This window comes from Bos taurus, chromosome 2, assembly GCF_002263795.3.
Source record: "Bos taurus isolate L1 Dominette 01449 registration number 42190680 breed Hereford chromosome 2, ARS-UCD2.0, whole genome shotgun sequence".
NCBI lineage: Eukaryota > Metazoa > Chordata > Mammalia > Artiodactyla > Bovidae > Bos > Bos taurus.
The window spans coordinates 125,378,451-125,392,487 of record NC_037329.1 but is presented as its reverse complement, the minus strand read 5'-3'; the positions used below and the strand labels follow the sequence as shown (position 1 = coordinate 125,392,487).

The 14,037-nt window shown below is 43.9% G+C and overlaps 1 protein-coding gene across 7 annotated transcripts in view; it reads right to left on the bottom strand.

Annotated features, from left to right (window-relative positions):
• Positions 1–2,217: 2,217 nt before the first annotated feature.
• EYA3 (EYA transcriptional coactivator and phosphatase 3) overlaps positions 2,218–14,037 on the bottom strand; it is a 188,334-nt gene continuing 176,514 nt past the window's right edge. For 6 of the 7 annotated variants that reach the window (XM_025001181.2, XM_005203133.5, XM_005203132.5 and 3 more), the window contains 2 exons: positions 11,533–11,633; positions 2,218–5,896 (listed from right to left, as the gene is read on the bottom strand). In XM_025001181.2, coding sequence (XP_024856949.1) covers positions 5,816–5,896; positions 11,533–11,633 — 182 coding nt within the window. In that variant the 3' untranslated portion in view covers positions 2,218–5,815. The remainder of the gene's footprint in view (positions 5,897–11,532; positions 11,634–14,037) is intronic. The other variant, NM_001206731.1, reaches the window with a different exon arrangement.

Sequence of the window (14,037 nt, the reverse complement as noted above, 5' to 3'; positions counted from 1 at the left end):
GAAGGAGATCAGCCCTGGGATTTCTTTGGAAGGAATGATGCTAAAGCTGAAACTCCAGTACTTTGGCCACCTCATGCGAAGAGTTGACTCATTGGAAAAGACTCTGATGCTGGGAGGGATTGGGGACAGGAGCAAGAGGGGACGACAGAGGATGAGATGGCTGGATGGCATCACTGACTCGACGGACATGATTCTGAGTGAACTCCAGGAGTTGGTGATGGACAGGGAGGCCTGGCATGCTGTGATTCATGGGGTTGCAAAGAGTCGGACACGACTGAGCAACTGAACTGAACTGAAAGGAGGTGAGGGTGCACATGTGCTTTATCCTGGATGCCAAGTCAGCAGTGCCTGGATGAAGGAGGGCTTGTAGCAGTCATGTTGGCCTGGGGCCAAGGCGGACGGAGATGAGGGCTGGGTGCAGAGAGGCTCTGGGAAGATGATGCTGGTGCTTTTTACACACACAGAATGGTAGAGGCAGAAAGCATCTCCAGGATCACATAGTTCAATGATTTCCAGACATTTGAATTTCATGAACCAGTAAAATGGCCAACATGTTTGCCAAGTTAATTTTAATAAAAAAGGGTAGTAAGAACTTCTCTGGTGGTCCTGTGGCTGACTCCGTGCTCCCAAAGCAGAGGGCCTGCCTGGGTTCAATCTGTGGTCAGGGAACTAGACCCCATATGCTGCAACTAAGAGTTTACATGCCGCAATGAAAACTGAAGATCCCTCATGCTGCAACTAAGACCTGGCACAGCCAAATAATAAAATATATAAAAAATACTATGCATGTATTATTTATATATATATATATATAAAAGGGCAGTAAAAACTACCATCATCTATTATCTATATTACCTTATGAAAGGATATAACTTCAAAAAAAGACCATTCTTTTAATTGAATATATTTAAACACACACACAAAAGCAAAATTGCTTTTCTTCTCAATTCAGAGGGAATATCAAGGTGAGACCTCAAGAGGGCAGGCCTGACCTTTAGAAATTCCTGGTTTAAGTGGCCAACCTAGCCGCAAACATGAGGTTCTTAAGGAGTCCACTCAAACGAATACTTGCTATCAATTATACTTCAGTAAAATAGAAATACTTGCTTCATTTACTTTTCTCTACTTCTTCCTGTGATATGTGGAAAAGACTAGGCTCAGGGGAGATCATCTCGGCTAAGCTCTCATCTGCATAGACTCCCTTTAGATGAAACTGTCAAATGAGGCTAATAGGTCTGTAGCTTAAAAAGCTGTGGAATCGAGTGGTTTCATTTGTAAATAAGTACAGAGTCAAGAATTTTAAAAAGATGACAGTGTTATTACTTGCAATTAAAAATTTCTTTCAAAGACTTCTATTTTTTTAAATGTTAAGAAACTTGTTTTTGAAGAATAAAGCAGCTCTTGATTTGCTCATTTTAACTTGCCACTGGAAAGGTTCTTGAGAAATGTGCAGATATTACACCTTTTGGAAGAGGAGATGTTTTGCTCTTTGGGCTCAAAAGGTAACTGATACTCTGATGTACTTCTGACCAATGAGCAAGGTTACTTCAGCTACACGATGTGGCTCAAAATATGCACCTTCTGAGCAAAAGATTTAGTGCCCCAGTATACAAGGCAGCCTCCTCTTCTCTGGGGGAATTTATTTGGGGAAAAATATATCTTATAGTCTGACATGGATGGTATTTGGAAGCTAGAATCCAATTCTAATCTTATTTGGAATAAAAGGCAAAAGGACTCGTTTTCCAGACCAATGAAAAGTCAGACTCAAATCTAAAAAAATGACAAGAGAAAAAGTAGCTAATTTAACATGAAAACAAGCCAATCAAACAGTTTGATTATCAATTTGTCGGCTTTATTGCTTTTGCATTTGAAGCTCAGCACAGCAAGGTATTGATTTCTTAGTAATTAAATTTCAGCACATTTGACAGCAAATGAAATCTCTTGGCATTCCAGTCCTAAACTTTGAAAAGCAATATTTTTAGAAACAATTGAGACTTCCCTTTGAAAATTATTTTAAAATATTTATTTTCTCATTTATCTGTACTGAACGGCTAGTGTTTTTTGTTTTTTTTTTTGGTGAAATTAATGATGAAGTTATTGAAAGGGTGCCATCTTTCTAATGAGCTCTGCATATTTTTTTTGAAGCCTGACTCAGGAGCATACTCAGCTAGGCAACTGGGTTGATCCTACTCAGAAAAGACACAGGAGCAAACCATATAGAAAATAAAAACTTTATTTTTTCAAGTTTATAAGATAGTTCCCATTACATATAACATTATGGTCAAGGACTCGACAGCCACAAATGCCCGCAGTCACATAAATATATCCAATCAATGCCTTTTCCTGATAAATGAGGCACCTGAAGTCCAGAGGGTCATGTTTCGAGTAGAAGTCGTCCTTAATGGGATGGCTCCCATCAGTGCATTAGGAACTAGCCAAGTAACCTTGCATGCTAGAGCTCTCTGACTCGGGAGAGGAAGGGACAGGGCCTGCTGATCAGAGGTGGGCCAGAATTAGATGTTGTCTTGTGGTTAAGATATTTCAAAATCTAAGAATTTCGATTTGGCTTCTACAGCTTGAGTACTTGGGAAGTTTCAACTTTTGAATGAAAAGGGAAACCGATTTAGTGGTGAGAAACAGAAGCTTGGCTTAAGAGGGCTCCTAATGCCCGCTTCTGCAGGAGCAAGGAGAGAAAGGCCCGAAGCTCACCACCCCATGGTTTCAGCCATCGCTCCCCCAGGGAGAGGGAGTGTGTGGCTCCACCCCTAAACCCCTCTCCCTCTTGGTTCAGTGGCACTGACACCCATTCAAGGTAGTGAACATTGAGAAGCTCCATACGCTGCAGCTGGAGTTGGCCCATCAGATTCTGCTTGGAGCTTTAACGCGAACTAGTTTGTGTAAACTGCGAACAAGCTGTGGCACAAAGTCTCCTGGGACACTAGGTTTGCTCCCCCCAGTTGCAGAGCAGAAGACAGAAATACCCCAAACCAAATAAAAGCCCCACTAGGCATCTAGATCTGGAGCAGGCATCCACTCTCCTGGCCACCACCTGCTGCCCCAGGGGCACCGGACAGGGTGATGCTAAGGCACAGTCAGTTTTACATTCGAAAGGAAAACCACCTCTTAGACCCAGGACACGGCTGACAATTCCAGATCCCTTACTACAGATGGCCCAGCTCTCACCATGAAATGTGCAGACCCATCTTATAGAACCCATGGTGCCCAGCTGGGAAAGGGACTCATCAGGTGGGGACTCTTTTTGGTAGAGGGCTTTCCCCTAAACGAGAAGGACCCATAGTATCCTTTGGACCTCAGCCTCCAAGAGCTTGCTGCGCTGCCCACTTGCTTTCCTCTCCGGATCTCTGTGCCATGGAGGAGGAAAGCAGGTTTACTGAAGAGCACTGGGTTCCCTGGACGATTCATTTTGGCAAAGAGGAGCCAGGAAGCTCCCATTTCCTGTCTGCCCTCTGATCAACCAGAAAAGAGCAAAGACGGCACTGCCCAGGGAGCGTCCTCACCTCTCTTAGCCAGTTTCAAGTTCCTTTTGCAAAGACCTAAGCTATGCAGTCAGAGCAGGAGGGAAAAGGCCATCGGAAAAGGAGTCCCAAGTCATACTCTAGGAATAAAGAGCTCCCAGCAGGCAAGCAGAGGAAAGTATGAGTGTGTGTGCGTGCGCGTACTTGTGAGCATGATGCGCAGACTGCTCTGCAGTCTCAGCAGCCTGAAGCACAGCACCAACCGGGTGGCCTGGGAGCAGGGCAAGAAACCAACAGACCTACTGCCAGGATGGGGTGGGGTGGAGGGGCCTGGAAGTAAAGATCGACCGTGCACCCTAGAGCACGCTAAGATCAATTATCAAGCAAGACAGAGCAGCATCCGGGCAACTATGGTGAACTCGGACCAAGAAGGTCCGCCTCAGACTATATATCCTCCCCCATCCAAAGGAAACAGCCCGAAGAGGCAGCTTGGTGATAAGCACTGATTTGAGCTCCTCTCCAAACACCTCTTACCTACAACTGAGTTATGAAGCACCTTCTCAATTCGTTCTGAAGGAATGTGTACACCAGCCTTTCTCTGGGTGATCTGGCATTAGAGGGAATCTGGCCCCTTCTGTGCTGGGAGCATCTGCAAGTGGATACGCTAAACCTCTGAGGGTAAGCAGTGATGGCTGTTGTTGGTCAAGGACTCCGCCTGCTAAGGACCCAGACTGCATCTCTCTGAGGTGCTTATAAAATCACCTCTCTCCGTGCAACCTGGGAGAAGCTAAACTTCCTGAGCTCTAAGGAAGTTTATGCGGCCTGAGCACGTGCCCAGGCTGCTTGTGGAGGGTGGGGCATCCACCAATACAGCTGGACTGAAGGCTGTGACTCGTACCTGGGCACCCACCCAACTTCCCAGAGGTCAGGTTGGGAGATGTTCCCGCATTTGGCCCACGGTTGAGTTTTCAGGCATGGCGTAGGGGATCTACAACCTCATTTAAATCAGGTGAGTCTTTCTGGCTTTCGAGTTTCCCATTTTAGAAAGGGACTTGAGAAGTGGGAAGCGGATCCCGTAGGAAAACTGGGCTTTGATCACAGCCATCTGGTCTTCAGTTTCAGGCCGAGATCTGGGTAAATACATGCCCAGAACACCACTCACAGGGCTTAAAGGATTCAGAGCATGAAGTCCAATTCCTTAGTAGTTTTGGCCAAAATGCGGTTATGAGCCTCTTCTCAGACTTGATTTGACTACTTGGGTCCAAAGCCTGGGGATAGGCCAGAGCTGTGTGGGGGTAGATATGAGGTGCAGAGGGTGGACTAGCCTGGCACTGATGACTAAGAAGGGGGAGGCCCGGTGGGGATGGCCTCTGTTGGGGAAGGGTGCTTTCCTGCAGGAGGAAAAGTTGGAATCTTCCTGTTTCAAGGGCCAAAGAAGTGGAAATTCCTAAGAAGCCTTAGGTCTTCTCTCCAGTTTGAAGGTAAGCCCTCGTTAGCTTTGACAAAGAGTCAAGCTGAAGGCTGAAAATTTACTAAGAAGAGTTTCTAGGATTGTGCCATTTGGTCAAAAAGGGAGAGGGATTGGGAAGGGGACTAAGGCTTCTAGGATGGGAAACAGCAAAGTCTAAAATTAATCAGTGTCCCAGGCCCCACAGTTCAGCCAACCAGGAGGTGGAAGCGTGGGAAGGAGCCCACCCTTGAGAGCAGACCACTGGAGCAGCTAAGGAGGTGCTACTGTCACAGAGAGGTATCTCAGATATTTCAGTTACGATTTTCCAAGGAAATTTTACACACCCCTTTCTTGCTAGAAAAAGAAAGGGGGAGGGGAATCTGCTTCAGAGAGACCAGACCCTTACCTATAAAAATAACATATACATTCACTGGGAGTATGTTCTACAGCTAAGGAGATTACAAAGACTGCAAGAGATGTTATAAAAGTCTGCTGCGTTTATCCTATCACCACAAGTTAATAGCAGTTCTCAATCTGGTCATGGACGCAGAGTGCAACTCTGCCCCAAGGATTTCCTTTTCTTCATTTTTTTTGAAACAAGATAAAACAAACAAACAAACAAAAAACCAGAAGAATTAAAAGCACTGTAGCTGCGGTGAGTCTATTGTTCTCTCAATCCAACTATCTCCCGCTCCTGTGCAAGGATGAACACGGGGCTGCAGGTCACGCACAGCAAAAATCAGCTTCATCTCTTGCAGCTGTTGGTTTTGATTGTGTTCTCGCCAGCATTCCATGGAGAAAGAGAGAGAGAATTCCCAGTTGGTTCCGGTCTCTGGCTCCCTTCAAGGAGTGAAAAGGAGCTCATGGGGAAGGCTCTTCATTCCAGTTTTTAGAGAAAATCAAGCTCCAAAGCCTGGTGGAGGGACACCAGGTCTCCGTGGTTTGTGATCCTCCAGAAGGGCATGTTGTGCTGGAAGCGGGAGCAGGGGTAACTGGTTAACTCAACTTCTTCCGGGAGCTCGTATTCATCCATACCCCTTCCTCCATAGACCTCTCCCCAAAGTACTCGGAGCCCTCTCTACTGCTACTACACTGTGAGATCATTATACTCATCAAATATGTATAAGGACTTTGTACTTCCCGTGTGGCACAGTGGTCAGGAATCCACCTGCCAGTGTAGGAGACATGGGTTTGATCCCTGTGTCGGGAAGATCCTCTGGAAAAGAAATGGCAACCCACTCCAGTATTCTTACTTGGAAAATTCCATAGACGGAGGAGTCTGGTGGGCTGCATGCAGTCCATGGCTTGCAGAGTTGGACATGAGTGAGTGACTGAGCATGCACACAGGGACTTTGTATACACTTATATATGTGAGCGATTTTAATTAGGTTTCAGTGGTAACCCTGTGCTTTGAGATATACTTGTTAGCTACTATGTAGGACACTCAGATCAAATAAGATGACCCATGTAAGAAATCAGTATTAATATAATATTATTTTATAATATTACATTTTCACATATATCCTGGAATGTGAAGTCAAGTGGGCCTTAGGAAGGAAGCATCATTATGAACAAAGCTAGTGGAGGTGATGGAATTCCAGTTGAGCTATTTCAAATCCTAAAAGATGATGCTGTTAAAGTGCTGCACTCAATATGTCAGGAAATTTGGAAAACTCAGCAATGGCCACAGGACTGGAAAAGGTCAGTTTTCATTCCAATCCCAAAGATAGGCAATGCCAAAGAATGCTCAAACTAATGCACAATTGCACTCATCTCATATGCTAGTAAAGTAATGCTCAAAATTCTCCAAGCCCAGGCTTCAGCAATACGTTGAACCGTGAACTTCCAGATGGTCAAGCTGGTTTTAGAAAAAGCAGAGGAACCAGAGATCAAATTGTCAACATCTGCTGGATCATCAAAAAAGAAAGTTCCAGAAAAACAGCTATTTCTGCTTTATTGACTATGCCAAAGCCTTTGTGTGGATCACAATAAACTGGAAAATTCTGAAAGAGTGGGAATACCAGACCACCTGACCTGCCTCTTGAGAAATCTGTATGCAGGTCAGGAAGCAATGGTTAGAACTGGATGTGGAATAACAGACTGGTTCCAAATAGGAAAAGGAGTACGTCAAGGCTGTATATTGTCACCCTGCTTATTTAACTTATATGCATAGTACATCATGAGAAATGCTGGACTGGAAGAAACACAAGCTGGAATCAAGATTGCCAGGAGAAGTATCAATAACCTCAGATATACAGATGACACCATCCTTATGGCAGAAAGTGAAGAGGAACTAAAGAGCCTCTTGATGAAAGTGAAAGAAGAGAGTGAAAAAGTTGGCTCAAAACTCAACATTCAGAAAACGAAGATCATGGCATCCAGTCCCATCACTTCATGGCAAATAGATGGGAAAAAAGTGGAAACAGTGGCTGACTTTAATTTTCTAGGCTCCAAAATCACTGCAGATGGCGATTGCAGCCATGAAATTAAAAGATGCTTACACCTTGGAAGGAAAGTTATGACCAACCTAGACAGCATATTACAAAGCAGAGACATTACTTTGCCAACAAAGGTCCGTCTAGTCAAGGCTATGGTTTTTCCAGTAGTCATGTATGGATGTGAGAGTTGGACTGTGAAGAAAGCTGAGCACCGAAGAATTGATGCTTTTGAACTGTGGTGTTGGAGAAGACTCTTTGAAGAGTCCCTTGGACTGCAAGGAGATCCAACCAGTCCATACTAAAGGAGATCAGTCCTGGGTGTTCATTGGAAGGACTGATGTTGAAGCTGAAACTCTAATACTTTGGCTACCTGATGCAAAGAGCTGACTCATCTGAAAAGACCCTGATGCTGGGAAAGATTGAGGGCTGGAGGAGAAGGGGATGACAGAGGATGATATGGCTGGATGGCATCACTGACTCAATGGACATGGGTTTGGGTGGACTCCGGAAGTTGGTGATGGACAGGGAGGCCTGGTGTATTGCCGTTCATGGGGTCACAAAGAATCAGACATGACTGAACGACTGAACTGAACTGAACATTTTCTTACAAATAGTCTATTTTCTATTAGGTGCAGAGCTTCAGGCCCAAATCTTGTTCATGACCAAGGTGCACAACACAGAGATCAAGGAAATAATAGTGCAGGTTCAATGCATGATACAGGATGCTTGGGGCTGGAGCACTGGGATGACCCAGAGGGATGGTACGGGACAGGCAGTGGGAGGGGGGGTTCAGGATGGGGAACACGTGTACACCCGTGGTGGATTCATGTTGATGTATGGCAAAACCAATTCAATATTGAAAAGTAATTAGCCATCTGTATGTCTTCTTTGGAGAAATGTCTATTTAGTTCTTTGGCCCAAACACATGAAAAGATGCTCAACATCACTCATTATCAGAGAGATGCAAATCAAAACCACTATGAGGTACCATTTCACACCAGTCAGAATGGCTGTGATCCAAAAGTCTACAAGCAATAAATGCTGGAGAGGGTGTGGAGAAAAGGGAACTCTCTTACACTGTTGGTGGGAATGCAAACTAGTACAGCCACTATGGAGAACAGTGTGGAGATTCCTTAAAAAACTGGAAATAGAACTGCCTTATGACCCAGCAATCCCACTGCTGGGCATACACACTGAGGAAACCAGAAGGGAAAGAGACACGTGTACCCCAATGTTCATCGCAGCACTGTTTATAATAGCCAGGACATGGAAGCAACCTAGATGCCCATCAGCAGATGAATGGGTAAGAAAGCTGTGGTACATATACACAATGGAGTATTACTCAGCCATTAAAAAGAATAAATCAGTTCTAATGAGATGGATGAAACTGGAACCTATTATACAGAGTGAAGTAAGCCAGAAAGAAAAACACCAATACAGTATACTAACGCATATATATGGAATTTAGAAAGATGGTAACAATAACCCTGTGTACGAGACAGCAAAAGAGACACCAATGTATAGATTAGTCTTATGGACTCTGTGGGAGAGGGAGAGGGTCGGGAGATTTGGGAGAATAGCATTGAAACATGTATAATATCATGTATGAAATGAGTCACCAGTCCAGGTTCGATGCACGGTACTGGATGCTTGGGGCTGGTGCACTGGGACGACCCAGAGGGAGGGTAGGGGAGGGAGGAGGGACGAGGGTTCAGGATGGGGAACGCGGGTATACCTGTGGCGGATTCATTTTGATATTTGGCAAAACTAATACAATATTGTAAAGTTTAAAAATAAAATAAAATTTAAAAAAATTAAAAAAAAAAAGAAAAGTAATTAGCCTCCAATTAAAATAAATAAATTTATATTAAAAGAAAAGGAAATAATAATCCCACTATCTTAGGTGATCAGTCATGTACAGAATACTGTGTGCCATTCTGGAAGCCACATTTTAAAGAAACGCTTTGAAAAATGTGAGTGGTAGAAAACATGTTCTATAAAGTTGATGCTATGCTAAGTTACTTCAGTTGTGTCCGACTCTGTGCGACCCCATAGATGGCAGCCCACCAGGTTCCCCGTCCCTGGGATTCTCCAGGCAAGAACACTGGAGTGGGTTGCCATTTCCTTCTCCAGTGCATGAAAGTGAAAAGTGAAAGTGAAGTCGCTCAGCTGTGTCCGACTCTTAGCGACCCCATGGATTGCAGCCTAACAGGCTCCTCCATCCATGGGATTTTCCAAGCAAGAGTATTGGAGTGGGGTGCCACTGCCTTCTCCGATAAAGTCGATGGTGGTTAGCCTTACCAATCATCTTGTTCAGACTGGTTGCAAGTTACCTGGAATATTGAAAGTCCCGAGAACACAGTTCTTTTGGCATGGAGCTCAGTGCTTTTTCAAGCCTACTGCTCACATATAATATTTTAAAAGGTCTTTAATATACAGAAGAGGAGGGCTTCCCTGGTGTCCAGTGGTTAAGAATCTACCTTCCAATGCGATCCCTGGTGAGGGAACTAAGATCCCAAATGCTGCAATTACTAAAGCCTGCACCCTCTAGAGCCTGTGCTCAGCAATTAAGAGAAGCCTGAGTATCGCAACTACAGAGAAGCCCTTGCACACTTTAACAAAAACACCCATCACAGCAAAAAAAGAAGAAAAAGAAAAAAAAGAGGAAGAAGACTTGTGCTCAGCAGTGCAAGATTAAGACCAGGAAGCAAAGGAGAAAGGTTAAGCTCAATGGAAGGAAGAACATTCTAAGAACCTGAACGACTCCACAGTGGAACAGGATACCTGAGAAGCAGTTTCCTCATCCTTAGGTATACTCAAACAAGGACTTGACAGAAAGTCTTCTGGCAAAGAGGCTGCAGAAAAGATCCCTCACAGGGAGGAGACTGACCTGGATGGAGCTCTAAGACATTTTCCAATGGCTATAGTCTAGGGCATCTACTTGGAGACATAAAGTCTGATAACACTTGAGTTGTTATCCTCCCCACTCCCTTCTTTAGACCAAGAAGCAGCAGCGCCTACATCCGCTAGTGATTTCCCCAGAGGGCAACAAGCACATTAAAATTAAAGTTTTGGAGATAACATATGAAAAAAAAAAAAAAAACAAAACCCAAAAACAAACCCTTGAAGAAAGTCCTTGAATTGCTACCTAGAGTGGCAAATGAAAACATAATTAGGTAATAATGCCACTGACTACCAAACGTAGTTCATTAACCGCTGCTGAAGGTTTGTGTGTTAACTAGATGGAAAAAACTCAGGGCAAATGGTTCTAGCTGGCAACCCAGCACTTCCATGTCTAAGAAACTGCTGGAAGAAAACTGAGGTAGAGAGGGAAAGAACTTCTGTAGGTCCATTTAGCAGATGTAAACTCTCAAAGAGAGTAAGTAAACTGTCCAAAGTCACAGAGCTATTAAATGGATGAGACGTGAACGTGTCTTCATAGCCAAGACTTTTTCATCTGCTGTTCCCTGTATTAAAAAGGGATGACCTGGAGTTGGGACTGCTTAGCAAGGAGGTTAACATCGGGATAATTTTTCCAGGGCTCAGGAGCAGGCAGGACTTTCTCTAAACAACTCCCAGTTGATCACACTGGTTTTTTGAGAATCCAAAGCCTAGGAAAGACTGAATGATTGGTCTTTTTGGTAGTGGAGTCTCACCCTCTTGAGAAAGCATTGCCCTGTAAGATGAAGATGAGGCCCACATCAGGTTTAATCATGTGGGCTCCTTGTAGGAGGGCTCAAAGATTTTAAGATTTTTAGCATGGCAGGGAGGAGAGAGAAAGGGAGGATCTAATAACTTATAGGGAAAACTGCACGGAGGGGGGAAAAATGACCCTTTTGCTTTTTCTGATAAAAGAAAAATGGGGACTTCCCTGTGGTTCAGTGGCTAAAACTCCATGCTCCCAATGCAGGGGCCTGGGTTCAACCTCTGGTCGGGGAACTAAATCCCACAAGCCACAAATAAGAGTCTGCATGCCACAACTAAAAGGCCCTGTATGCTGCAACTAAGACCCAGCACAGCCAAATAAATTAACAAAAAAAAAAAAGATAAAATGGGAGAGGAAGGGAAACAGTGTAAGTGCACAATAGATTGTATAATTTCCGAGTTTTAGGATTCTCCTAACTGTTCAACGTATTCGCATATAGACTATGTTTTTTGCCATGGTTACCTGTTTGGCTGCAATTTCTTCATCTCGTCCATCTCCAATCACTACATATGTGACTTTTTTCCCAAACCTCGACACAATTCTCTCGAAGCAGCTCTCCTTACCTGATAAGAAAAAGACATTTGCTCTTAAGACATTCCTTCTTTTTTTCAATATCAAAGAAAAGGGATGCTGCTAGGTTCACCTGCCTGTGCTTAGACAAAATCAGGGTGGCAGCTAGAGACCCAGCAGGCCCTCTGCCCAAAGAGTGTGCAATAGTTCCATTCACACCACAGACTTTTTAGGCACTGGCTCTCTAGGTTCTCACTTTAGCAGTGAGGGTGAAGTCCCGAAGATCTGAGAGTGGGGGTTTCTATAAACACAGGGTGAGAGCTGTGCACACTTCCCCCTCTTCCACAGCTCCTGGACTTCACGGCATACAGAGCAGTTTTCAAGTAATTCTTCCACTTAAGATAATCTGGTGAGATGAGATCCATCCTCTATTTCAGTAGATGGAAATACACCCAACTTGCCCCAGATTACAAACAAGCCAGTAGCTAGACTCTGAGCCTCTGACTCTAAGTCTAGGCTCTGGTCACTGTGCCACGAAGAAAGGATGATTTTTGAGGGGACACCATTAGTGAAAGAAAAAGATGAGGAAGTCCCTGATTCCTGGTGAGTAATGGGACAAACAGGCATTTCCTTCCAACCCTACATTTCCGAGAGAAACAGTTCTAGGCATGGGCCTTCTGTCTCTCAGGAGGGGAGGAGCCAGAGTATAGATGAATATGGAAGTGAATACGGCAGCGACGTCTGTCACAGCTGGAATTCCCTCCCTCATACTGTGTAACTACAACTGAGACCCTGTATCACTTTCAGTGACCTTGGGAAACGGGTGATTTAAACCCACTGCAGACAGTTCTTGGAAACACAGTAATGTATCCGAGCTCAAATCTCACCTGGAACCAACATCTAAACACACACATGACACTGCTTATGGCAAAGACACTATTTGCACCAGTAAATAAAATTATTTCTCTTGCTCTCCCTTCACCATCTCTTAGGCTTTATTTCTATTTCTGCCATATTCTTCAGTTAAGTAAGGCCCTAACTCTGCTTCCTTTTTTTATTCTGCTCCATTAACCTTCTTGTCCTTCCCGATTCAAGTGACTTAACATCAGGGCTCCTGTGTGAATAAGAAAAAGGTGCCTCTTCCTCAAGGCACTTGAATGCCATCTGCTGGAAAACTGTTGTAATAAAATATACAAATACAGGAAATACACAAAGCTCAGATGACTAAAACATAAGTAACAAGAACCTTACACCCATACTCAGAAATCCTGGGTGGTACAGCTGAGCAACCGCAAGTCTGTGACAAGCCTAGCTCAGGGGGCACCTCAAACCTGGACCCGACTCTGGTGCACTCTTAATACAAGGGGCTTCAACCTCCCACTGCATACAAGGCTTGGTTTAGACGCACTTAGGTCCTTTTCAACGCTCCCACTACAACAGCACTGTCACGCCTTACTCTGATATCAAGCATTCAAACCATGTTTGCCGAGTAAATACACATTAATTTCACAAATGATTCAGGGGATGACACTACTCCAGATCTTCAGCCCCAATTTAAGCATTAAATGATTCAACTAATAATGAGTTAATATATGTTCTTATTAAGTGCTAAAAGTTGTGTGTCTAATCCCACTCCAACCATTATGTCCTTACTACCTAATCCAACCTCTGCTAGAGCCACAGTCAAATTTATGATTTAGAGAAAAAACTTTTAGTAGGATCCTAAATCAGTAGAATTTTAGAAATTTCTCCTAAGACCTAACAAAGGGAAAGTCTTATATTTAGAAGTCAGAGACACTGAGATGTTTTCATTGTCCTGGCCTGCAACGATCAAGGAAGAAATACAATTAGGAATGTCTCCTCTAAAAGGATTAAGAATGAGCTATTAACAACTCAGAGTAAAGTAGTAGCCATTTGAAAAAATAATTCCAACATAGTTGGTAAATACATTTTCATTTTATACTTTCAAAATAATCCTAGAGATGAGCTTTCCTGTTCGGGAGGATGAGACCAATGAGTGATAAGCTTACCAAATGTCAAGCAATAGAAGCTGTAACTGCAAGACGCCCAGGCCTGTGGAGATTTAGGTTCCTGGGCTTCCTCTATTAGAAATACTGTTGACATTTTCAGAAATGATCTTGAGAATTCTCTTTAATGTCCAGATCACAGAGTGGCCACGCAGAGAACTGCAATTCTGAAATAATTTCAGAGGAACTGAACAAACATTTCCTCTGCCCACTCTCATCTTACAGCTCTGTGAAGGCAAGCCTCAAGCCTCTCACTGTGGTTACCATGGTGCCAGGTACCACTGGAGCTCAGCTAATGAGCTCTGGACGAAATGAGAAAATCACCAAATAAGCACACTTATTGTCAGAAGGAATAAAGTCACGTCCATTAGTTTGATGAGCCTCTGAGTGCCAGGAAGCAGAATCAAGCACCACAGAAATCCTCCTTTCA